This window comes from Onychostruthus taczanowskii, unplaced genomic scaffold (genome assembly GCF_017590055.1).
Source record: "Onychostruthus taczanowskii isolate IOZ18803 unplaced genomic scaffold, ASM1759005v1 scaffold25, whole genome shotgun sequence".
Lineage (NCBI taxonomy): Eukaryota > Metazoa > Chordata > Aves > Passeriformes > Passeridae > Onychostruthus > Onychostruthus taczanowskii.
In genome coordinates, this window is record NW_024499796.1 from 9535671 (window position 1) to 9562027 (window position 26357).

The 26357-nt window shown below is 40.9% G+C and overlaps 1 protein-coding gene and 1 non-coding gene across 12 annotated transcripts; both read right to left on the bottom strand.

The window, feature by feature from the left end:
- Positions 1 to 1020: 1020 nt before the first annotated feature.
- On the bottom strand, positions 1021 to 25031 carry RC3H2 (ring finger and CCCH-type domains 2). Of its 11 annotated transcripts, XM_041407018.1 has the most exons (23): positions 24712 to 25029; positions 23244 to 23361; positions 22563 to 22796; positions 21539 to 21714; positions 21236 to 21436; positions 20734 to 20866; positions 20376 to 20494; positions 19882 to 19994; positions 18999 to 19307; positions 18314 to 18528; positions 16945 to 17372; positions 16354 to 16524; positions 15091 to 15246; positions 14614 to 14827; positions 14364 to 14448; positions 13760 to 13841; positions 13478 to 13612; positions 12839 to 12946; positions 12331 to 12460; positions 5200 to 5243; positions 4717 to 4891; positions 3598 to 3779; positions 1021 to 2670 (listed from the first exon to the last, which is right to left on the bottom strand). In XM_041407018.1, the coding sequence occupies exons 1-23, from the start codon at positions 24940 to 24942 to the stop codon at positions 2119 to 2121; spliced, it is 4311 nt and encodes a 1436-aa protein (XP_041262952.1). In that variant the 5' UTR covers positions 24943 to 25029; the 3' UTR covers positions 1021 to 2118. The 11 variants fall into 11 exon arrangements, with proteins under 11 accessions (XP_041262952.1, XP_041262953.1, XP_041262960.1 ...); XM_041407019.1 differs by lacking the exon at positions 15091 to 15246; XM_041407021.1 differs by lacking the exons at positions 1021 to 2670; positions 3598 to 3779; positions 4717 to 4891; positions 5200 to 5243 and adding an exon at positions 6357 to 10038 and having other exon boundaries at positions 24712 to 25031.
- Positions 20955 to 21068, bottom strand: LOC121337161. Its single transcript, XR_005952857.1, has one exon. It is a non-coding gene; the product is annotated as a small nucleolar RNA SNORD90 (small nucleolar RNA).
- Positions 25032 to 26357: the final 1326 nt, after the last annotated feature.

Below are 26357 nucleotides of genomic sequence, written 5' to 3' on the forward strand. Positions count from 1 at the left end.
TCAGTGTAATCTTTTCTTGGCTAAATCTTGTCCCGTACTGCGGGGCACCCGTGCTGGCACCACGATTAAATGTCCGTGTTGAGCTCATGCTGGGATTTCATTCCTGCCCTTGCCAAGCAACCATCCTGCTTCCTTGTGCCCTCACATTCTGTGCCCAAACTCTGCTCTTTGTATTGGAACATCTTTACTGTGAGCAAAGCCAGGTGATGCCAGGACGAGGGCCTGTAACACCCACCATTCCTGGCTGCCTCCCTGCACTGCGCCGCTCCTTCCAAAACAGAACATTTCCCAGAGGCTGCACACCTACATGACAAGTGCTTTTTCAACTCCTATTTATAGAACTCCTTGAAAATTCAGCTTCAAGAAAGGGCAAAAGCAGCAGCAGCTTTTTCCCAGCTCAGCCTCCTCTCCCTGCTCACAGCTGTGAGGCCTGTGCATGAACGAGCAGCAGGGTTAGGGCACAGCTTCTCTCCCCTCACTCCCTTGTGCTTGTATATTCTTCCAGATCAAAGATTAATTGGATTCAGACCTTTTTTCTTCTCCTCTTTGCTACTGGCACTGCAAACCACCTCTCCCCTACCTGAGCACAGGAGGTTCCTCACCAGGATTCACCTTGCTCCAGGCCATTGGACACAGAGCAGCAGGGGAGGGTTTGATCCTGTTACAGTTTTGCTGCCATGGGGGGCAAAAAAAAAGCACTTTATAAAAATAGAACTTCAAAGCAACTCAAGCAGACAACTCTGCCTTGACCCCCTCTCCAAGACAGGCTTTATGATGATGCTAAAATGCACCCTGTCTGCACAGCAGACTTCACTGAATCTCACCCTGGATATGAGTTACATTTACTTTGATATTTTCCTTAAATGTGCTGATATCCACACTCAATGATTTAATTCCATATAACTTACATAGGGTTTTTTTTCTGCAATTTTCAGATGAAAAGAAATAATCTCTCACCACATTTGAAAACCTGGATTTCTGCCAGTTTCCTTAAAACAGCTACAATCTGTGCCAACTCAGTCATTTTAAACTACGGATTATTTATTTTTCTTTTCATACTACTTTTTAAAACACAGTCGAAATAGATACAGTTAGAAATTCTTCTTTTTCTAGTCCAAAATCCATTCTTATTAACATCCTATTAGAATCCACAGACACATCTGCAATTCTTTCTGATGTTCCAAAGTGCTTTACATAAAAATTGCAATTAAATTTAATCATTAAACATGGCATTACATTGGGTCATGTATTTAGGTAATGATAGTCTACTTACTACTACTGAAGGCAGACAGAAAAGAACTTTACCACTAATTTAGTAATTTTAGCATGGGATGAAATTCTGAGGTTATTCAAGTCCTAATTCTGCATTTTGCCAATAAAATTCTCCTTGCTGCTGTTCAGCACACAGGTTGGAGCTCTTTGTAGCAGGCAGTCTCTCTGATGAGGCAGAGCTCATTTTCTGATCAAGTGACTGCTGTGAACTCCAAGGATAGGTGTTTTAGAACCCAAGAATGTATTAAGAATGTAATTGCATTTATGTCTCAGGGAAGGTTAAGGGAAGAAGAACTCTCTCCAGCTGAAAAACAATTTTCAAGAGGAAGCCAGGGGTTGTTGTTATTTGTAACTGAGAAAGGAACAAAAATTTAAGGCCAAGTGTTAGAACAAGATACTCCCAGGAAGGAGACTGCAAACTGGAATGGAACATGGGACCTCACACTTTTAACTGGTGCTGTTCAGCACCAGATTAGTAAGTCTTGAATGTTAAAAACTCTTCAATTTGTAGTCTCAGTTATTTTCTTAGGGAGTTGGTGGCCACATCTCAATTGAAACGTGCAAGGATGCTGAGACATTGCAACAATCTCCTAAACTGACTGAATCGTGTTAGAACTTCGTGGTAAGTAAAACACATTTGAATTGCACAGAAATGAGACTGTTTTAGTTGTAGATATGGAATTAATTTAAGAAAATGTTAGGAATTTGTTGTTATTTTTAATGAGCAAAAGTCAAAGTGCATGAAGGGGAGGAATACATACCCACACAATGGAGGAGAGAGAACAATCCCTAGCACAAGAACATCCCACAGCACAACTACACCTACGGGCCCTTGGCATAAATGGCTCAGTCTATTTCCAGATCACTGTCTTCACTGTAACATGCAGATGGATTATGTATAGAAGTCAGGAGCAGTAGGTCTTTTTCTGGCAGCAAACCACATTCCTGCAGAAAAGCCTCCAGGTCTACAGCAAAAAAATCTTCTCCAAGCTGGTCGGTGATGCGCACGAAATTGCCAATGAGCTCCCCTGCCTTGTAGACCAGCAGGGCTGGCAGGGCATTGTTAGTGAAGCGAGTGCTGGCACCAATGAGGGAACTCTTCACCCTGCAAAATTTCACTGTTGGGTACTCAGCAGCCAGGCAGATCATGCAGCCGTTCAGGGATTCAGTGCCAGGGATATCATCTTCATAAATATGGATCATGATCAGTGTGCTCTTATGCTCTTTGTCCACAGTGTCCAGAAATGCTTCCCCACTGGTGATCTCAAACACCTGCTTGAATTGCTGCCCACTGTACAACTGCTGCCTCATCTCCTCCATCCGCTGCTTCCTGTAGCGCTGCAGGAATTCCTCATCATCCTCATCATTGTGGATCATGCTGTATTCCTGTAAAGTCATCTAAAAAACACACAGATTCCTGAAAAACATCTGCACCACTATATGGGTCACTTACATAATGTGAACATAAATCAAGAGGATTAATGTGGGTCACTCATCTTTAATAACAGCAAAGTACAACCCATGAAGGCTCAAGCACGCTGTGTATTACACTCCATTCTGATCTAATTAGAAACAGTGGGAGCAGTGATTTCAGCCCTGGGTATTCCAGTTTCCACAAGCTGCACTAATAACACAAGTGGCTGCTCCATGCTCCCACTTTAATCCAGGTTAATGGTGGCCATGTGCTTTCACCGAGCTGGGAGCGCTGATTTGGAAACTGCCTGACCTAAGATGAGCTTCTTTCTCACCAGCTCTTTATTTAGCTTTTCAGTTAATATTTTGTGGCACCATCGTGCCTGTAGAATTGAAATTAACAGGATTTTATGTATTTTGTATCTGGTCACTTGCTTCATTAAACTTACCTGCACCACTCAAGATACAGGAGAGCACAGCCAACTTTCATCATCTGAAGGCACAGACATGTCTGCAAATTAGTAACTTCTCTGACTACAACTCACGGCTAGTTAACAGCCCAGCTGATTAAAACCATTCACTACATCCAATGTCTGCAATTTCTGGAGCTCAGAGTTAAATTCTCAACACCCACTTCCTAAATACTAAATTAATACTTAATACTAAATACTAATTATTAATTACTAAATACTAATAAGGGCTCCTAATTGCAGGCAGGGGAGGCAACATTCATAATTTTGCTGGACAACTCTTCTTATTAATCCCCTGAGATTGACTTGATCAACAGATGAGAAATCTGGAAAAAGCTTTTGGACTTCTTTGGTATCGCAGCTAAGTCACTTATTTGTCATCACAGGCGAACAAAACTGTTAAACACTTAAGTGGCATTTTAATGCCTTTGTGCCACCCTACCTTTCCATTGATTTTTTCCTGAAGCTCCTTCTGCTTCTGCTGATCAGCCTCGTCATCCAAGTGAGACCTGCAGGTCATGGACAGCTTCTTAATGAGCCTCTCCATCTCCCTGCGCTGCTCCTGCCGCTGCTCCGTCTCCAGCTGCTTAAACCTGCGCCAGTCATTGATCACTCCCTTGGGACCTGCAAGTAAGTGTGGAGCCATTTCGTGTAAAAAAGACAACACAATTTTACCTACCATTTACAATCAAGGAATAATTTATAAATCAGTAAAACAGCGACCCAGTCATAAACGTTTTTGTTTATGCATATTTTTCAATGCAAAACATTGAAATAAGTCATTTGCCATTTGCATGTCCTTGAGTTTCTATACATATCTTTCAATGCAAAACATTGAAATAAGTCATTTGCCATTTGCATGTCCTTGAGTTTCTATTTTTTTTAATAAGAAGGCTACAATTTATTCAACTTGGCTACTCATATAATTGTCCCAAAGATTAATATCTGTGCTCTTGAAATAGAACCACAAGAGTTCCCCTATTGTTAGCTTTCATTAGAACAAAAATAATGACATATTATCATCCAAATTGTACAAATCAGCCTTGTCTCAGCTTTCTATCCAAAACCTGACTGCTTCAGATATGATGCTGAATTTGAATTCTCTCACAAGAGAAGTAAAACATTAAAAAAAGAACAGCTATTAAAAATAATGTTAGACAACAGCCAGGAATTGATCAGCCTCTGACTCAAATCTGTCCCAAAGATCTGTGCTCTTGAAATAGAACCACAAGAGTTCCCCTATTGTTAGCTTTCATTAGAACAAAAATAATGACATATTATCATCCAAATTGTACAAATCAGCCTTTTGTTCAGCTTTCTATCCAAAACCTGACTGCTTCAGATATGATGCTGAATTTGAATTCTCTCACAAGAGAAGTAAAACATTAAAAAAAGAACAGCTATTAAAAATAATGTTAGACAACAGCCAGGAATTGATCAGCCTCTGACTCAAATATGCATAAACCCAGGAATTTCATTTCGAAATAAGAGTTTTAAAAGAACATACAAAATTTCCAATAAACAAGGGATGTCCAAGAGAAGTACATTGCTATGATGATACCTGTGTTGACAGCGCTGCCATCGCTGCTGAGCTCCACCTCGCCTACACATTCAGGAATGCTGCTCTCCCCTTCTTTATCCTCCTTCTCACTGTCTTCATCCTCACCCTCACTGCTGCTGTAATAATACTGCAGCTTCTCACCAAGCAGTTTATCATCCGCAGTAGTCATTATGCTCTAAAAATAAAGTAACAAAAGAGAGGATGCATTCCTGATCAAACATGCATCACCATGGTCCTTCATTTCCTCGGGGCAGTTTTTAACACCAGGAGAACACAGCCCACTCTCAAACAGCCCTCGAAGCAGTCAGTCACCTGGCTTAATTCTTAAACCACAACTTAAAACTCAGTTTAAAACCTCAGAGCCTCACTGGACAGCTCCATCAGGCCGATTCCCAGCTACCGAGTATTACTTGCATTATTCAACAACAATTTATTTGAGCTGAAAAACTATCAATGTAATTACACAAATTAAAGTGTTCTGACCTGTATTCCTTCCCAGTCTTTCAGAGACAAGCTTCTACCAAGACCTGGAAGAAGAAATTTTAATCAGATCAGCTGATGTGGGCTCACGCTCGATGGTGCGGGGGTCTCCAGCCAGCCCAGGCCGTGAGTGTGCCACAGCCCGGCTCCCGGTTCTCCTGCCCACGGACTGAGCCTGGCTCCCGGTTCTCCTGCCCACGGACTGAGCCTGGCTCCCGGTTCTCCTGCCCACGGACTCAGCCCGGCTCTCCTGCCGGACGCTGCAGGTTCCGCGGGAGCTAACCCGATTCAGCCGATTACAGCGCCAGATGGCCCGGGATTAGGACGCCGCAGGTTCCGCGGGAGCTAACCCCAGATTCAGCCGATTACAGCGCCAGATGGCCCGGGATTACCGGGACCGCCCCGCAGCGGGGCCGGACCTGGGGCGGGACCAGGGCTTGGTTGTGGCCGGTGATCCCTGCGGGCCCCGAGCGAACCGGCTCCGCTCCCCGCGCCCTCCCCGGGCCGCACCGCCGCCCCTCGCCCGCCCGGGGAGCCGCGCCCCGACCCGGGATTCTGCGGGGCCCGGGAGCACCGGCCCGAGCGGCGCTTCCCGAGAGGAGCGAAGCCAAGCGGCCCCGCTGCCCCGGCCCAGTCCCGCCGCCGCCGCCTCACCGCTCCCGCCGCCTTCCGGGGCCGCTGCGCGGAGCACGGCGGGAAGGAGGCGGCCGGGGGAGGAGCCGGGCCCGGCCCCGCTGCCGCCGCCCCGCGACGGGAACGGCACCGGCACCGGCACCGGCACCGGCACGGGGGGACCGCCCGCCCAGGGAACGGCACCGGCACCGACACGGCGGGACCGCTCGCCCAGGGAACGGGACCGACACCGGCACGGGGGGACCGCCCGCCCAGGGAACGGCACCGGCACCGACACGGCGGGACCGCTCGCCCAGGGAACGGGACCGACACCGGCACGGGGGGACCGCCCGCCCAGGGAACGGCACCGGCACCGACACGGCGGGACCGCTCGCCCAGGGAACGGGACCGACACCGGCACGGGGGGACCGCCCGCCCAGGGAACGGCACCGACCGCGCCCCCGGCCCCGCTCCGCCCAGCCCGGAGTGGCTCCGTTCCCTCCGCTCCCCCCGGACCTCCCCAGCCCCCGCTGACGACAAACAGCCCGTTAAGGTGGACAAATAATTTTTATTCGTGCATGCAAATACATGTCAATACTGCAAACTTCTTCCATCGAGTCTCTCAAACACCGAACCGGGATGCTCTATCCGTGCCCAGCCAAAGCTACAACCTCTGCACGTCAGTGCTACAGCGACACATGGGCCCCGCCGGGGCCCCCCTACTCTAACACGAAGGGAAACATTACCATTGGGAATCAAAACCGAAATAAACGGAATAGAATTTACTCCCCCATATATCCCCATTTCATTTTACAGATTTTTTTTTTCTTTAAATTATAGTTTTAAATAGAAGCTGAGAATGCGCCATAAAAATGAGCATTAAATCCATCGTAGCGATGGTGCCTGCTTTATACATGATGGGTGTACACCATCTTTTATTTCATTTACATTTCAATCGAACAATAGATTTGCAAAGAAAATGTCTAATACAGACGTAAAAATATTCACACTAGAGCTTCACAATCGGTTGTACAATTGACAAACAGGCCTCTTTTCCCAAACTTTCCAGCTAAGCAAATTTATAAAATGTAATCAATGCAACAAGAAAAAAAAAATTTTCTTTAAAACTTCCAGGGAAAAGAATACGCAGTAAACAGTATCAATGCGACAGCAGATGCTGCAAGCTAACCACAATACTTCGGAGTGGCTGTACAGTGGGTATGTGCAGTACAAATCAAAGCCACGTGTGTTGTATCACAACTACTGTATAATGTACTTGTTTGCCCAGCTAAGAAAACGCATGCATTCCCATGCCTTGGGTAACGGAGATCTACTCTGGAGAAATCCATGGGCTATGTGCAAATGACCTTGGCTTTTGGCAGTAAGAAACGCAGCCAGGCTCTGCTTTATTTCAGCTTTTACAGCAGAATCTCGAGTGATTAAAAGCTTCCACAAGCATCCTTAAATAAATGGGGTGTAGAATTATGTTTGGGCATTGGGCACTTTGATTATTCAGATTTGTTTCATTTCATCAGTGACAGTTTTGGGGATTCTTCCCACCCTTGTCCTGCTCCCTTGCCAGCAAAGAGATGCAGGGGGATGACTACTGCCAAAGTCAGCTGTTCATTTATACTGGGAAATTGGGTCATTTAAAAAAGCACATTTATTGTGTTCTGCTTGCAGAAGAGGTCCCTCAATGAGAGGGAACTTCCTAACAAAGGGATTAAACTACAACATAAAAATGGACTTTTACATCCTATAGATCATCTGATCATTTCTCATTTTGTTACACTCTCAAATTCAACACCTTCCTTTAATACCAGTCTAATAATGAAAAGTCTGTTCACAAATATGATCAAGGAGCTGCTGGCATACAGTGTTTATGTACAGCAACAGGTACAACTTGACAACTTGTGCTTTAAAAAAGCAAACAAAACCAATGTTTGGAACTGTTCCGAGTTTAGATTGAGTTATTTTAAGCGTTCTTTCCTCAGCTGTTTCTGACCACTGTGCATTATTTTGTACCTCATCCAGCCTAGTACACTATTATACAAGAACAGCATTCAGCTCTCGAGTACAGGAGAAATTAAAATTTCAACTGAGTTATCAAAGCACTAAAACCTTCCAAATTAGACTTCTACAAAGAGCTTAATTAAGAGCTTATTTAACATAATCAGCTGTGTGCAACTGTTTTCTTTTTCCTAAATCAAATGCCAAACTTTAGTGTCCCTGTACTAGACTACCAAGAACCAACGCCAGTTTGCTTTGCAAAGAGTCTAACCTTGCCTTTGAAGGGTCTAGTATACATTCTACAATGCAAAATCTGCATAAACACTAAGATTCATTTCTTGTCACCTGTTTACAGGAACAAAATATCAGTAGCAGGGCAATCACTCTGCTCTAAGTATATGTTAAGAATGTACAGATAGTTATTTTCTCACACAAGCATTCTCCCAGCACAAGCATTAGTCTCTTTTAAGACCTATGTGGGAAATGAGGCAAACCAAGGAATGAATCCAGGTAGTGAGGCAACACAATTAACTTAGATACTAATAATTCCTGTCTCTCTTGCATGTGAAATCCCTGCTGTACCCCTAATGGGAAAAAAAAATAAAAATTAACCAAACCAAACCAAAATGCTTGTCCAAGCAAAGCAAAAGAGCCAATCTCTTTCCCCGATCTGCTCCGAGCCTTCTTTTCTGACAGCACAGTAAATTAGGCCAAAACCTAAATGGGCATCACTGCTATTGACACACAAAGGTAAGTCACTCTCTCAGTGTCAGAAAATAAGCCCTTCCATAGCCCAAAGGCACCTGATTTACAATTAACAAATGAATACATACTTGTTTGTAAAGGGTCAAGGGCTGAAATTTCAACAAAGAAGGAAGCCAGAGCCAGGTGTTCCCACCTGCAGCTTCTTCTCCCTGTCAGGGCACTGGAGGGCATTAGTTTGGTGGCAAAAACCACCCAGTCAGTGTTAAAACCGTAAGACAAAGCCAGCATGCTGTTAAACCCTCAAATAATTCTTTTGCCTGTCATTATAGGTTAAAAATTCAACTAGAAAACTCTAGCCTCAGTTGAGAGCCAACTTTCCACATGAAGTGTATGGTCATCCTAGAGAACTGCTCTATCACGGGACCTCCCGCTGCAGACAAGAGTCTAGAGATACACTTGTTCTTAAATATGCCAAGACCTTGGCAGGAATATGTCAGGCTTATTTCACTGGACAAACAGGCAAATGTGTGTAAGCAGCTTATCCCAACCCCCTCCAGCAGAGCACAACCAAGTTTTTAAAATTGCCATTTTAAAATTAAAAAGTTAAGGTAAATACACAATCAATTTATGTAGTATATATTCACCCTCAGATCATGCTGAAGATGTTCTGTGGAGTTCTGGTGCACAGAGGGCTCTTTCCCTGAGGGCAAATAAGGACTTCTCAAACCTTTATATTTTCTCTATTTTTGTAACAAAATAGCAATTTAAAATTTAAAAATCTTTTAAAAAAATTACATCACCTTCAACATGGAAGATCTCACTGTTTAAATATCCATGAAAGAGACATACTTGTTTGCATATCTGTTTTGGAATTACATTGTACAGCAAATAATAGTATCTCAGAAGCATTTCAAAAGTAATATAAATTCATATTTACAGAATGGTCTTGGTATAAAATATACAACAATCATATTTATGTCTAACATTCTAAGTTAAAGTTAACATCAATAGGAAATAAGTTAAGGTGACAAAGGTGGTCTGGTTCTTGTATCCATTCACTTCACGTAGCGAGTGAAAGAAGCGTCAGTCTAACCCTAGTGAGGTGGCACTGGCTGGAGAAGGTACAGCAACAGCCAAAGGAAACTAAGAAAAGACTACTTGACTGTTTTTCTACATACATTCCTTGACACTGGAGTATTAAATAGATGTGTAAGATCTTCCATACTGACACCAGAATATCAAAACTAACCCTTGGATTTGCAGGTATATTTACAACATAATTATTTCATGGACAGGTTCGTTAGGAGAGATATCAAACACCAATATTTACTTAAGTCTAATCAGTAACCCTCAGGGAAATGCCAACCCCCACCCCCCAGAAGCGTGCACAAAACAGTTATCAAAATCTTACCCGACCACATAGCTGTGATTTTGTAAAATAACAACTCAGACGACCAGTAACATGATCCTCTTTAAGCATTTTGCTAGCAGGAAAAGCCCTTACATGCAGTACACCTGGTGAAAGATCAGCTTGGCTTAAAATATTCCAGTACAATTTTCAGAGTAAACAACTTCACAGAAGTTAATAAAAACATAAAAAAATGTAAAACTCGTCACAAAGAAAAGTAAGAGGACAAACAAGAAGAGAGTAATCATCAGGAGGGAGAGTCCTGCTTTCTTAAAAGAAAAAAAAAGTGGATTTTTAAGCTTCTCAAAAAAATATGCCCAGGGCTCTAGTTCATGTGTATTTATGAAAAACCAATTTTCAGTTGACATGTCTAACATGATTCTCTGTCACCTCTTAACAGGGCATAAATTCATACAGTTTTCAGCACTCTGAAGGTCAGATAATGCTATCTCATTGTATTTTCAAGGTCTTTGAAAATAAGTTGCCACTGAATAAACAAAAATTAAACCTGAATACAAGATTATGATTAACAACATTTAACAAAGGTAATTACAACCACCTTAAATTCCCAATATTTAGTTTAAATTAAAACAAAACAGTACAAAAAACAGCAATACCATCTTGTTAGTCAGTGCAAACACTAGATACAGGGTTTTCAAAGGAAAGCCAAGAGCACCTGATACTTTTTGCCAAGTCATCTGGATCCTATAATCTCCAAGTTGAGAACTATCAACGAAAAAAAGAAAAGTAAGAAAAAAACCCAAAATTGCTGTTACATTAGTGCATAACCTCTCAAAATCGTTGAAAATTCTTTCATGTGTAGCTTGGGGAAATCAATACCTAGCACATTAGCTGGAGGACTTAGGCACTTGATTTACTTCTGGTAACTTTACTTGGACAAGTAGCCTGTGTATGTGTATCTACAGTACTAAAGCATAAACTGGGGGGAATGGAAACCAAAAGCTGCAGCAAAGCACTGCCCCACAGACCTGCAAATAACATAGCAGTGCAAAGCTGAAGGTGTGTTAACCCTGTAAAAGCCTCAAGTCCAAATCTACACCTCTCAGTCTTCCAACAGGAAACAAGACTCCATGCAAAGTTCCACAACTAAAGAAAAAGCAGCTGCAACAAGACAAAAGTTCTCCTCTCGTGAAACAAAATAGAGACAAATAAGTTAGTCTTCCTTTCACTAGATGTATCATCGTAGGATCCTGCTAGTTTAAATAACTGAGTTGTTAGTTTTCTACAGAAGCCATTTTCAACAAGAATGGCTCAGATACTGCACCGGATTGCTACAAACTCATAAAAAGCTGCTTTAAGCTTAAGTAAAACCATGTCCAAATTCCATTCATTTGTGGAAAGTGAACGCCTTACCCTACTAAAGTAAGTTTTTTTTTCTTCAGAATGCTAATGCGAGAGGGGCTTGAAGTATCAAAGAGTCCACAGGAAATGCATGACCCCAATATTATTTTTTTTAAAAAAAATATACATTATATAATATATATTATATATATAAAAAGCTAGTGTAAATGCTTCCATGGTGTGGTCACAAGCTGGAAAGATGAATGCCTTTCAGCTGTTAACCATCCTGCCATTTGCAACAGGCTTTAAAAAGTCATTTTTATCCTCAGACATAATGTGAGCAGTTTTCAAAATGAGGCTGCCAACACTGACTGATGTGCTGATGGGCAGGCAGCTTGCATTGCTAACAGATGTTGTGATCGGCTGACTGAAGCAAGAAGTTACGGGCAGGATTGTTTTCTGCTCCTCCCTGAGGAGAAAAATAAGTTACACAAATATTAAACAAGGACATGCACAAGTATCCGGAACTGAATTGTGTGCATTAAATAAATACTGACAAACTCATTTTTAGCAACAGGCTAAACATCTTCCTCTGGAATGGTAACCTCGAGATGTTAAAGTAGTCTGCCTCATTTTCAAAGGCTGCTTTACTCATTAAAGACTACAGAACATATAAACCTAAAATAGTGTATTTCAAAATCTACCTCTCCATGGAGATTTGTGCAAACAGTCCGCCATTTAACCTTTTGAAGTTTTTCTTAATTTTTGTTAACTATAAAAATATTCTGCATTTTTTGCTTACTGACTGTGAAAGGTATTTTGAACAGCTGTGACACGTTTCAGTGTGTACGATTACAACGATGCATACGAACAATGGTACCAGCCTGGGACTTTCAGCTTTGTGGCCTAATTCTATTTCTTAACAGGTTCTTCTCACTCCACCATGTACAAACAGTGCAGATGTCTAATCCAAGTCTGAGCAGGTACGTAGTTCATCCTTACACAACCATGCTTCCACTATTCTGATGCTTCTGTTTGTCTAACACTGGCAGACACTGCTGTTTTGTCTAACACTCACAGAATCACAAGGTCTTCACCTAAACTTTGTCTCTTCTGTTCCATAGATTCTTTCTGGTGCTGCTTTAGCAGATGCCCGTTCTCTACGGTTGTTCCATTGAGCAGCTGATCCTCTTGGGAGCTAATCCCTAGCTGTATGTCCAGAATCTCCTACAAGAGAGAAGGAGAAATGCCCATCAACTCTGTCCCTACCAGCTTTACATTTTCCTATGAAGTTCTACTACACTCTGCTAATGCAAACAGGAGTCTGGTCATAAAACTCCTTCATTTTATGTCATATTATTGGAATGTCTACCACATTTCACTAAAGGAAAAGCCAATTGTTCAAAGATGGCTGAGAATGACAAGAGCAGTATAAACTGTGAGCTGTTTTTAACTTCACTAGTATTAACTGCCAGGTATATGAGTGAGAAGCATAAGACCCCAGGTGCTAAATAAAGGGTGTCATTACTAGGACTAAAACCAAAAGGCTTTGCTATCAACATACTAATCTACAAAGACTAATGAAAAGACCCAACTGTTACTCACTTCTATCTGTTCCCCTTGCCCATCGGGTTCGTCTGTGTCGAGGGCTGACAGCTCCAATTCAATGTCTCGGTCTGGCTTTGTGTCTGCACAGTCTTCAGGATAATCAGTCTAAAAAAGAATTAATATGTTCTCTAAATATCAAGTTGGCTTTTCACTGGCATCACACAATACTGGAGAATTAAAGTGAAAACAGAAGATGCATTTCTAGCACACAACATTTCTACAACACAAGAGAGCTAGTCAGACAAAAATGAGCTTCATGCATGGACAATATAGGATACAAGGCTAAATCAAATCAGAATAAAGTACTGAAACAGATAAAATGAATACTAAAGAAATTTGAGCCCACTGACAAAATGTTTAAATTTTAACATGTACAACTGGACAAAAACTAATGATTGCATGAAAATGATTGTCACATTCTTCCCACTTTTGTAAATGCATGTTTAGAGCAGCAGCATAGCAGGTGCACCTGCCTAATCTCAGGGAAATAACTGAGTGCAACAACAGCAACTCAGCTTGCACACAGTGCAATAGATATTTGGGAGTGCTAAAACCAAGTTTCAACTCTTAGTTAAAATTCATGCACTTATAAACATCCTCCAAGATTTGTTTCATCCCAATTACCCCTTTCTTTACCTCACCATTCCTCAAATCAATTTCCTTGCTTAAAAGGTTTAAGGTAAGACGACTGCCTTCATCTAGAGAATTCCACTTCTGCTGCATGGCAAGCGCGTTTGCCTCTCTCTGAAGGAGTAAGGAGTTGCTTTTGGCCTATGGAATGAAACAGCTCAGTTACCAAACACTACACCTAAAGCATGTGCAGTCAGACAGCTACACTAAGGAAATTTATTTAAAAACACTTTACTAAACAATTTCTTTTACATTAAAAATCCCTCATGGTATAATAACTGGTCTTACCTGTTGTAATTCAATACTCAGTAGATCTCCAGTGCTGGAATGCTTTCTGTGACCAGACAAATCTGTAACTATGAACCTGTCCCTTTAAAAGAAAGAAGGCAAAACTAGGAATTAAAAGAAGTTCTCTAAATCAAACACCCCATAACTTCATTAGTCTATCAATGTTAGATTTTTGGACAGAAACTAGATGTGATTTAGATAATGTGTTCTTCATCTTCACTGTGGCTCATAATACTTCAAGGTATTATATGAAGCAAACATCCTTATTTTATACATGGGTGAGACGTGGCAAGAAAACCTGAAACTACTCAAGATTTTGACATGACAACTTGGCAGTGCCTGACTCCAGTTCTTTGATAGGTCTCTCAAGGGATACACTGCTAGTAATTGTGCACTATTAACTGCATTAAGTATTAAAGACTACACAAGTTTTAACCTAGTTTTTTTGCAAGGCTTTATGCTGGATTGGTAAAAAAGCCTTTTACTTTAAAATTAAGAATGTCTATTAATAGACAATCCAGATTGCCCCCACACACAGAGAGGACTTTGAAGAACTGCAAGCTACAGGAAAAGCTGTGAACAGAGCTCGGGAAGGAGTCCGTACCGTTCCGCATAACGTGCTGAGGAGGCAGAATCTGAGCCATAGGCACTCCATCTTGAGTCTACAGCATTGACATAAGGGACATAATCTGCAAAAGAATTAAGACAGCATTCACCATCTTCTCTGCTCTTCAGTGGGATACACACATTCTTTAGCTCTTTGCATTTCATAGCTGCAGTAAGCACAAAGAGGATGAAATGCTCACGGTGTGCGTAAACGATGAACTCTTGTCACACAAAGCCTGAAGCTGTACCTGATACACTGATGGGCTTAGTAGCACTTCCTTGGGAAGCAGTGGCCTGGATTGGATCTGTTGTGTGATAACCTGTGCGGGATGACCTGGAGATTGCACCCCACTTGGAGATGATGGGTCCGTCGCTGAACGGGATTATCGGATCTTCCTCCTTTGCCCTTCTCTGCGTTTCAAATAAATGCACTCTCCTTTTAACGTCCCCACTGTCCAAATCCTACAGATTCAGGAGACAGGAGACACACAGACTCATTTGAGGTTATGCACATTCTTCAGTTGGCCAGTAACTTTCTCATCATAGATGCCTATTTACAAAACTGGGAAAGGATATTCCAAACAACTTATGAGCAGAACTACTTTAAAATACTACTAATGGAAACTATGACCTTTTTTTTTTTAAAGGCTGGTTTAACCAAACAGAAGACACTTCAGCATGGAAGGATCATCACACTAATGAGAGAACATGCAGAAAACCCCTACCATTAACACGGCATTGGAATTGGCAATCACATCCTTGGGCTCTGAGTCGATAGCATTTATACAAGAGCCAATAGTGCCACAAGACCACGGTGAATAGTGAGAGAGATGGTCTTCCTCAAATTTAGTTCCACTCAAATCACTGACACTCTCTGAGAACTACAGAAAAGGGAATAAATAAGCAGTAAATAATAAAAACAGGGAATTCAGTTTTAAAATGAGAACATAATTTAATTAAATAGCAGTAAATGTATCTCAAAAGTCAATCAAGGAGTTCCAGCCATATTGAAGACTTGACTTGGGGACAACATAAGCTGTTTTGTCAAATTTTAAAACAGTGCCCCTGGCAGCTGTCAGAAGGCAAATTTTGCCATACAAATAACTGCCTGGCCTGCCAAGATTTGAGACTGGAATCTGTGTTAGTGTCAGGTTTCTTGAGGCAAATATCTACAGTAACTTAACCGAGAGGAAGCCGTGCATTTTCCTTTAATGTATTAGCCAGTGCTAAATAAAAGTACCACTTACAACCCTCCAACCTGGGTGAAAATGACTAAATCCTGATCCGCCTTGAATACATGCATAAGGCACTTCAGGTACACTTACAAGATCTGATCTGAATAATTATTCTTAATATCTCAAATATCCCCAACAAAACTCAAATCAAAGCTAAGAGTGCTTGGCACAGTGGTTTTCAAACCAGTTTTTTGGATGTATCTCATTTAGAGAGATAAAGTATTTTAAGTGGTTTTTTTTTTTTCTTCAAAAGTGCACTATTGCTATTTCTTGAGTTCCCCTTCTTCTTTACAGGACTTATCACAGAAGTACACAATGTCCTACCAGTGCTTTTTGCCACTTTTAAGGGAATGCATTCTTTGGGACTTGATAAGCACTTGGAGTTTGATTCAAGGCTACTCATCAAGTCAAGCCATTTGGAGTATCAAAGGCAATGTACTTTAATGGAAAACACAACTGCTATTCCTTATACAAAAACCTGGAGGTTCACAAAGTGAGGTCAGTAAAATTACATTTCATTTAGTGAAGTTGAATTGAATCACTTCACTTCTTGACCTTTTTTCTGCAGTCATGTTATGCATCACCTTAATACCAAACTGAATTGCATCATTATTAGATATCACTTTCCTTTTGCTAGAAAATTAACTTAATTTTATGAACAATAAATGGCAGGTAGGAAATCTTTCCTAGAAGTATTAAATGGCATCTTACAGAAACAGGAAGGGAAAATAAAGAGGTTCTTTGGCTTCCCACCTCTGTGCTGAAATCTACACTGAAGAGAGGAGAAGGTGGTGTTGGAGATGGTGTTGCCATAGGAAGGGTTGACGATACCAGAGGAGTTTTCTGTGTGTGGTACTGTGCCCATTGCTCTGGCTTCCGCCTCAGCTGCTCATCATAACCAGTCTTCAAATGACCACAAGGCTCCTAGAAAGAATAAATACAGGACTGGATATCCCATCATACTCTAATCAGAAGGCAAATACTTCCATGGGACACACTTGGCTCCCCAAATTTCCTTGGGTCTGTAACCCTCCACTGATATCACTTGAAGAATTTCACAAGAATTTGTGGGCCCATGTATGGCAACTCAAATCTTAGATATGCAATTAATTCAATCAACATACATGGGCATTAAAGAGGCAAAGGGGTTCTGGTCCAGATGCAGATGACAGTGGTCTGTTTTGAAAGCCCATTTTGAAGTTAGAAACAAACCAAGAACTTTGTCCAAGTCGCACGTCCCGATCACTGCAATAAACAGGTCTATGCTAATTATTTACCAGCTTTCCAGTAATGACCTTCAGAACCAAGTCTGCATGGAGCTTTCCCTTCCTGGCTCTCACTTACCCTTGGTAAAGGCACAGTCCTCTGCTCGTTTGGAGGTTGACAAGCCACAGAGTAATACCCATCCAGAGAGTTGTACCTCTCCCTCAATGATGTCTGATAGACAGAAGAGTGCATCACATCCATGGGAGGTAAAGAATTGCTCCTAATGATATCATCTCGTGGGTACATCTGTGGGCGCCAGATGCGCCTGCTGTCATAGACTGGAGCGTACATTCCAGAGGGGACAGGAGGGACTGGTCCATAGGGCTGCGGAGGAGGAGGCTGGTAGGGAGAATTCAGTCGATCTCGAGGGGGGAACGTGCTGTAATGATCGGCATATGGCACGGAAGCAGGTGGGAGGGAGGATTCTGGAACGTTATTGGACCTCACGAAGCGAGGAACACAGGGAGCCACACCAGCTGGTACTGTTGGAGGTGCTGGGTAATACCCTTAAAAATTGGAAAAATACACATTTAACGCAACCACAAATGACCCAAAATTTTACACCTTAGAAAACTGTAAATAGCCTTGGTAAGTACCTTAGAGAATGAGGAGTCACACTTTACACCTCTTACTGACCCTGCCATGCTTCTGTTAAATATCATTTCATGTATGACAACCACATTTGCAGATGCAGCGCGGGCCCTTCACCAACTGGACCCAGTTTGGACAATATTGCTCCTATGTACTGTGGTGTAACTAAGTAACTGAAAACACAGAATCTTCAGCAAGTCTTTATATAGGAAGTTAAAATAGTCCTCTCTAAAATAAAAATCTGTATTACTAAAAAATAAAAAGTCTATAAATAACTATTTCACACTTGATTTATTGCTCTTTCTTCGGAGAGGATTGCCTCAACATCTCTACCTTTTGAGAGCTTGTGAATGACTCAGTGCTAAAAACCACAATTGCTTGCCTGAATATAAACATACACAGTGCAACCTAAAAAGATAACTGGAACCTTTCAAAAACATTCCAGCAAGCACAAAGACATGTAAGCCTCCCAGCAGAGGTGTGCTATGCCTCTGAATCCTGCCCAGGGATACCCTCATGGATGGGCCATGGCAAGAGCAAGCCTAAATAAAAACAATTACATGCTAACAAAGGAAAAAGTAGATGAAAGACCTTGAGATTCAAGTTCTTCTGGAGGCTGAAGTATAAGCTGTATAACATACAGCACACAAAGGCAAGAACCACCAACACTGGGACCCAACTTCAAGTCCCTCACATACCCAGCAATTAACAAGATTAGTATTCCATGAAGAGAACATTCAGCTGATATTTAATAAAATAAAATAAACAAAACAGACATAAAAGTTATTTCTTATAAAAGATATTTTTTCAGAGAAAAGTTCAGAGCTATTTCTTAATCAGTGCTGATCACACTCACCTGTCTGTGGGTACTGTGGAACTTCATATGACAGCTGAGTCCTGGGATCTTGGAAATATTGAACGTTATCAGAATGTGGAGGGTAGACAGGTACTCTGGGAACAAATGGGCTGGATTTTGGAGGCACAGAATTGACTTCTGTTCCAATATTAGGAGGACCAGCTGAGGTAGCTGCTGCCTGGCTTACAGGAGTCTTGGGTGGAGAACCGATTTTACTGAAAAGGATTACCAAGAAATCATTAAACAGATCTTCACTTATTTCAGTCAGTCACCTCTTCTTGTACACTCCCACGTAACATGGAAATTTGGGCCTTGACACTTTCTCTGGAATTTTGTTTTTCATACCCTGAACTGATGCTACATTTTAGACTTTCTCCTAGGAGAACTCAAAAATGGACATAAATGTTTTGATACTCTTCATAAGTGTATTCTGGTAAAGACAAAGGTTTTGAAAAGCTGAGAGCTTTACCATTTGTCTACATTGCACATGAGTAGTGAACAGCTAAAACAATGCACTGCAGTACAAGACCCTACACAGCTCTGCAGCCACTGAGCACCAGCAATTACTGCAAGCCAGGACCACACTTCAGTATCTGTTGGCCACCCACAAACCCCATTTATTATTTTAGATAATCTAAAAGCAAAATGTTCTGTTGAATTGTCTTGATGTAAAAAAGTCACCTACTTTTCAGGAAGTGATTCTGTGGGGGACCCAGAAGCGTTCTGGCCATTGGCTCCAGTCTTCCCTCCCTTCTTGGTGTTGTCCAGAGCTCTCAGGGAGGTGTCTGCACAGCGGGGGATCAGCTGGGGAACCCCAGGTTCTAGATTAGCTATTCCATTAGTACTTGGCACCATCTTGCCCGTTGCCTCAGGGCTTCCTATGACAGAGATCACGTTTCCCGTGGTGGTTGAGACGGTGCTGTTTACGCCAACTTTGTTTAGAAGGGGGAATGTTCTCACTGTTGCGCTGATTTTTTTGTTCCTCAAGCGATATCTACAAACAAACATGTGCAAACACACAAAAGACAAGATTTTATAGAAAGTGCTTATTGTGAAGTTTAATGGATTTGCAAAACTAGCAAGAATAAGGGATTGACGTGGAACATGACATCCAAAAATTATAAACTTATTTTCAACAACTGGAACCCAAAATCATCTCTCCTCTTATAAGACCCATTCTGCAGTTCTTTAAAAATGCATTTGGGTGAAAACAACTTCAAGAATGCAGAGCTGCATATTGTTCAATAACGCAGTTCACTCCTTAAGTAATTAAAATGTAATTAATGTTCCCTCTTGTACGTAATATAACCAATCCTTCAAAGACACTGAGCTTGCACTCAATTGCAGGAAAGGAAATTTCACCTCATATGGGGTAAAATAAAAAATAAAACTGGAATTAGTCTGTAGACATTGCTTTGCTGTATCTTCAGTTTCATATAAAGAACTGCCATGTCAAGAGTCCCTCCAAATGAATGAATACACGAAGAGAATGTTTTCAAAAATCTCTGTAGATTGCTTGGATTTAAATTAAAAGGATGAAAAAAAAGGAAAAAGTCTCCCACACTCACTTTTCAAGCTCTTCCTGAGAATGAGCAAATGTACAGTTTGTTCCTCTTGGACACCCCCCTTGCTGTCGAAGGTCTCGGCACATACTTGTTTTGTATTTGCTATTTGGTTGTGGCTTAAAAAAGAACAACAAACAAAAATCACAAGACATTCCTCTTACCATCTATCAGACATTCACATAAAAGTAGGCTTAAAATACAGAAAATACATCCATGGCATGTTTTTACATTTTGCATTTTTAATCAGGAAAACAAGGACACTCCTTGTTGAGGGGCTAAGTTGTCCTTGTATGGATTTCTCTACGGCCGCTTCTGCTGCATTCCATATTCACAAATGTTAGGTTCTCAAAATCTGAATGCAGTAAATAACAGTATAATCAATTATCCCACAGGAAAGGCTATAAATATTTCAAATCAACAGTAATTCTTCAAAGCTGCATCTCCCAGTAAATGAGAGAGGAAGTTGAAGACATGATGCAATGACCAAGTCTGGTTACCTGTGGAGTTTCATGGCCTTTTCTACTGTAATTCTGAATGAAATCCACCAGCCCATGGACCACAGTCTTTACAGCCACCATTGCATTTTCCAGCTGCTCCCATGTTGGAGATGCTGCATCTAAAATGATGAAAAGCAGGGTTGTCACTCTGTCAATAATTCCAGTATCATAAATAAGAGGCACATCTTGTATTACTTTACAACATTAAGTACTAGGACAGAAATCTGAGAGCCCTGAAGAAGACTTTATTATATTCATTGATGGGAATTTCAAAACCAGGAACGGAGGTTATCATCTCAATTTACTTTGCTAGATATGAAGAATACCAAGAAATGTTTAAAAAGCTTGATTTGCATACCTGGATTTGGATCTATGTTTGCCAGGAGCTCTAAATGAGGCCTCAGCCTGTTTAAGTTTGCAGGATCCCCCGTGCGCTGCAAGACAATTGTCAATTCTTGTACACTCTTAGCAAAAGATTCTGGAGATTGAAGCTGAAAATAAAGGGAGCATTAGTGTGCTGCATCTTACAATTGTCAATTACTGATCTTAAAAAGGTATTAATGACATTGGTTCCTAAATGCAATATACAGTGTCTTCAGATGGCATATAGAGAGGATCAGTGGAGAGAAATTTTATTTCTCAACTCAGAATCTGCCCTATGAAGCTTCATCATAAGACACCAACAAGTTAATTAAAGTATTTCATATGATGAATATGCTACATCAGGGAAAAAAATTTCAATCTAATTTTAATTAATATTTGAACAAAAACTTAATTAATGGAGTTCTTTGATTTTTCTTGTAACATTTAATAGTCAAAACTAATCCTACAAAGATACTAAAATCATCCCTTTGACAAACCTTGTCAATAATGGATTGCATGTGTGATTTATGTGCCAGGTCTCCATAAAGAAGGGAAGACCACTGTTCTGGTGATATTCTAAGTCCTGCTTCCATGGCAATGTGAACAATTTGGGCATCGTGCTCTCTCCGCAAAGCCTCGTAACTCCGGAACTCTTCTTTAAGCTGCATCAGAGAAGAATCTTCATCCCTTTTAGTGACCTAATAAACAGTAATAGTTAAACACTCCTTCTTTAACCAAGAATCTCCATGTTCATCACAAAAACCAGCTGCACAGCACACACCACAACAGTGGTTTTTTACCTTAAAGCATGATGCTCTATACAGTAGCTGCACAACATGACCAATGCTTGTTTTAGAGGCCTGAGGAAATCTTGGTTCCAGCCTTTGCACAACAAAAAGTACCAGAACTTTTCTTGAGAGTGCAGAGCCATCTTCCAGTGCCAGTAATACAAGTTTCAGTGCCTCCTCTTGCATAGCTGTAACACACAAAAATGAAAGTTAAATATATTCCAGAAAACAGGAAGGCTAATGTATTTGAACAGGTAAGCAGGAACATCTAAATCATATTGAATGTAATGCCTTACTGCTTTTTATTTTACTAAAAAAAAAAGATTTTAAAGAAAGTTGCTAGTTTAGAAGAAATATTTAGAACCACTCTAAGCACAGCAAACTTAGAGCTAAGACTAACTTCCAGTAATAAACACATCAGTAGTGCAGTTTTTATACTTTTCTCCACTGTGCAGCCTTGTAGCTATTGTTCTTCTGGACACCTCTTCAATGCCACACCATGAAACTATAAAATAAACATGGGAACAGTACTGGAATGCTATCAATAGTTACAGGAGTCAAGAGAGGACAACTTCTATTTTAAAGAGAATTTTCTTGCTGCTATGCTTGCTTTAGCTGCGTTCTCAACTATGAATTTGTTTTCTATGTATATAAATCACTGCAAATTTCAAAAGTATGCTGCAGCTGAGGTTAGGCTGATTGTATTGACAGCTATTCAATTCCAATCACAGGCAGCAGTACAGCCAGCCTGCTACACTCCATTACAAACTGTGCACAGCATGTGCTTATTGACTCCTCTTTGCCAGGATTTCTGAAATACTTCCTCCCAATTTCAAAGAACATTTAATGGATCAGAAGGGGAAACAATCAAAAACTTTATGCCAGAAGATTGTACTAGTATTTATTGGGTTTTTTTTCCCCTTTCTCCTTTCTTTCTGGCAGAACATCTTCAACTGAACAGAAGAAATTTCAAAACATCTTTGTAAAGAAAAGGTACAGCTAAAAATATTCTGTTGCAGATGTACAGGTCCCTCACCTGGTCCTAGAAACTGGCACCCTCGTGCCCTGACAGCAGCCCAAAGATTGGCAGAAAGTTGCTGAGGATTTTGGTGCTGCAGGATGAGTTCTGTGACAGTTCTCTCTCCCAGCGACCGAGCTGCCCTCATGGCTCTGACCCGACCCTCCTCCTCCACCAGCTGACAATTCACCAGTGTCACAAGCTTCCTCTGCATGGGACGGCTCAGTGCACTCTGATTCAAGCTTGCAACACCTTCAGAGAAAGGGAGAAAAGGCAAAGCAATGCTTCTCATCAAACTCATCTGAGTGAGACAAAAAAAATGTCTGACAATGTATGTCTCTTTCTCTAGGACTTGGATACCAGTCACAGGTACCTTCCTTTCTCTTAGGCAACTCTGTGTAATTCTTTATCAAAAAGAACTTTAATTAAAATCTTAAACTGACATCAAAGCCGTTCTTTGGGGAAAGTTCAGTTTCAGTAGAAAGTTAGCCCCAAGGCAGTATTATTAAAGAGTATTTTGTAAACTTAAAAATAAGAAAACCACAAACAAGTGTCACAAGTGTGAATAAGCTTTTAAAGACACAAGGCAATTTTATTAGAAAAATGAGAGTATTATCTCACTGACATTTACAATCAGTGCTGAAAACACAACGCTGTTAAAAGCAAGCATCAAAATTCCACTGCTCAGCAGAGACTCACCTTTTCCTCCACTTAATGGCTTTAAGTAGAGTGCCAAATCCTCAACACATTTCTTTGCTACTTCATAATGTTTGTTCTCTCCTACATTACTCAACTTTACTGTCTGATGATCAGGTACCTAAAAAAATGCAAGGGAGAGGAAGGGGGAGCAGAATTACATACACCTGGCTGACCTCCTCGATGGTACCCACATCACCATTAATTACATAACACTGCAGATGTGCACTGCTCTGAGAGCAGGGAAACACAGGACCCACCCAGGGCATGTACATGGCATAGGGAATAACAAAAAGGGCCCAAGATGAAGATTAGAGCGATGAAAGATGGTTTTTGTTATTACTCAACACCTTAAAAACAGAAGTAGGGTAGAAAACAATAACCAACATCTAAAAGATGAAGAACACAAGATGGTGATCAGTATACCAGATCAGCAGGATTTACTGCAAAAAAAGCTATAGGATAAAGTGAACTAGCAAGAATGTAATAAAGCAAAATTTAAAAATGATTTAAGCATCTTTTTGGCATGCTGAAATCTTCCAAGAGAAGAAGCAGGAAACTTAACTCGGTGGAAAAAAGCTTGGAGTAACAAGGTCAGATAAGGAAAACGCAGGGAGTGTTAGTCATAATAAATTAATTGTTTGGAATACATTGCAAGGAGTTAGGAGACCATGAAAATAAATGCTGTGAGATCACAACAATGATCTGACACATAAAAAAAAGGAAAGGATCACGTGAACTTGAGAAACAAACACTCTGACATAACATCATTACCAACAGCTGTGTCAAGGCGTGTGATAGGACATTAAAAAGCAAAGTAAATAACATCATCTTACTGCCTCACCAAGGTGTTAGAGAGAGAGTAACATGGAAAAGCACATGAATCAGCATAAGGGGAACAGACTTATTTAGTCTCCATAAAGTGCAGTACTGATTATATAATCACTGTTTTGCCACTGCTACGAGACAGCGCAGGGAACATTCCTGGCCTGATTAGCCAGTGTCTGCAAACGCAACTGAAAAGCCATCATCAAGCATATTTAAAAAAAAATTATACACACACACTTCTGGAACTTGGTTAAACAGCCACTTCCAAACATGTGACATTTAGGAACGAGATTTCTCACAAGGCTAAGATGAACGAGTGCAGTCTGCAGGTTCACTCATTCTACTGACAATTGAGACAGCCAATTGTCTGCTTCCCAATGGGAATTTGTCTCCAGTCACAGTTCAAGAGCCTTTTTAAATCAGAATTCAGGTTACAATTAGAGCACGCTTCCATTTTATGAGAAGATGGCCCTGAAATGGTGAAGTTGCTTTTAGAGTACGTATGGACTCCTAGAGAGTCCAAAGTTAAGCCTTACCATTTTTTTGGGCTAAAATGAGGAAGAAAGAGCAGCACACATATTGCAGCTAGCACGGAGAAGGCAACAACACGAAGTGGCAAAACAAAGAGCTGCCTCAATCATACCTGGGCTCCAACCAGCTGGAGGAGTGCAAAGTTCACAGGGAGCACATCGATGTCGGTGTTGATGGCAGTCTGGTCAAAAGGACATGCCTTGCGATGGAGCTTGTTCAGGCAGGTCTTGCACACGGTGTGAGAGCAACCTAAGCTGATGGGTTTGTGCACATTCTCATCAAACTCATTGTAGCAGATTGGGCAGGACAGAAATTCTGTCCACTGAGCTGCCTGCACAGGCATTGTGGAAGCTGGACACTTGTTTAGCAGGCTAGCAGACCATTATTTCACTGTACTATGTTTTGGCAGCTGTAAGTGAATAACAGAGTATTTAAAACATGCTTTCTGGCAATTTAGAATAACTTTTAATTAAAAAACAGACCACAATTTCAATATTACCAAGAACAAGTACAAAACCAAATCCTTATGCTGAAGTACTCAAAAACTCCAACTCTGGGTTAGTTTGACAACTGTACCAAAAAAGGCTCATGAACTAAATTAATGCAGACTACCCCAATTTAACTCATTCACAATAAATGGCATTAATTATTTTGGGGGGGAGGGTGTGGTTTAGAATGTTGTTTTCATTTGAAATTAAGTAAAACAATGCCTTCCTTCTGAAGATCTTCATCAGACACCAAACTAAACCGAGCTTTGCTTTTTTAAAAACACATTTTCTCTTTCTGTAAAATACAAATCAACTTACAAATATCAAGAGCCATAAGAAAACAGTAAAAGAATGAGAAACCAGTTTTTAGTTTTATGATTCTCGTGTTACTTCTGCCTTTTCTTGCAAGAACTGGAGCACTCAAGGGCAGAGATTGCTGTGTGCAATTTTGCTTTTCATGTTTTTACCTTACATATAACTGTGTCCATGAACTTACAGCAAAAAAAATCTTTGATGTATGTAAAATCCAGGTATTTAGGACAAAACCTATGATAAGGCAAGCAATAACTTCATATGGCTTCCTTGTCTCTTGAAACATCTCACTCTTACCAAACAAATTGTTTACATAAGTGTATTTCAAAGAAAATATGGCTTTACGGAGATTGTTGTTGTACCTTACATAAGTCACATTCCTGAAAAAGGTACCAGGCCTAAGAAGTTCATCAAAACCGTTCTCATCCAAGCTTCCATCATCAGGATTTCCATTCAGAGCTCCACCCAGGAGGGAGCAGCCTCACCCTGGGCTGTGATGTGCCACTGTGTTTGCTCTCTAGGCAACCTACAGACCAGTTGGGTCACTTCAAGGCTATGAACAAGCTTGTTACAAATGCAAATCCACAAATGTTTTAATGACATGTTTAGCATTCTATTTTTTTACTCTGATGACAGAAAAAAGGTAATTGTTCTGAGGAAGCTGAGATGTTCCCTCTGTGTTCAAATCCAGAAACTCCTTACTGCAATTCCATTGTTGGCTGTGCTATGGTTTAATTAATGCTAAAGTACCAGACCATTGAAAGAATTACTAGAAGACCAAATAGACTCTTATCTGTGGATGTATTTTATGTTAATTATGACCATCTGTTTAGAAATCCTATTTAGTATTATGAACATTCAGTGTCCTTTAAGTAACAGGATACTTGTACAAGATGTCCTTATCTCAGCGAGCTTTTCAATATTATGCAGCAATTTTTGCCTCAAATGAATTCCCATA

Excerpts from the sequence above, each read along its gene's own strand:
- RC3H2 (XM_041407018.1), bottom strand. The coding sequence starts at position 24,942 with ATGCCTGTGCAGGCAGCTCAGTGGACAGAATTTCTGTCCTGCCCAATC. Across the intron at positions 23,362-24,711 it reads TCCAGCTGGTTGGAGCCCAG|GTACCTGATCATCAGACAGT; the intron begins GTATGATTGAGG and ends GCATTTTTTTAG. Across the intron at positions 17,373-18,313 it reads TCCACAGTACCCACAGACAG|GGTATTACCCAGCACCTCCA; the intron begins GTGAGTGTGATC and ends CCAATTTTTAAG.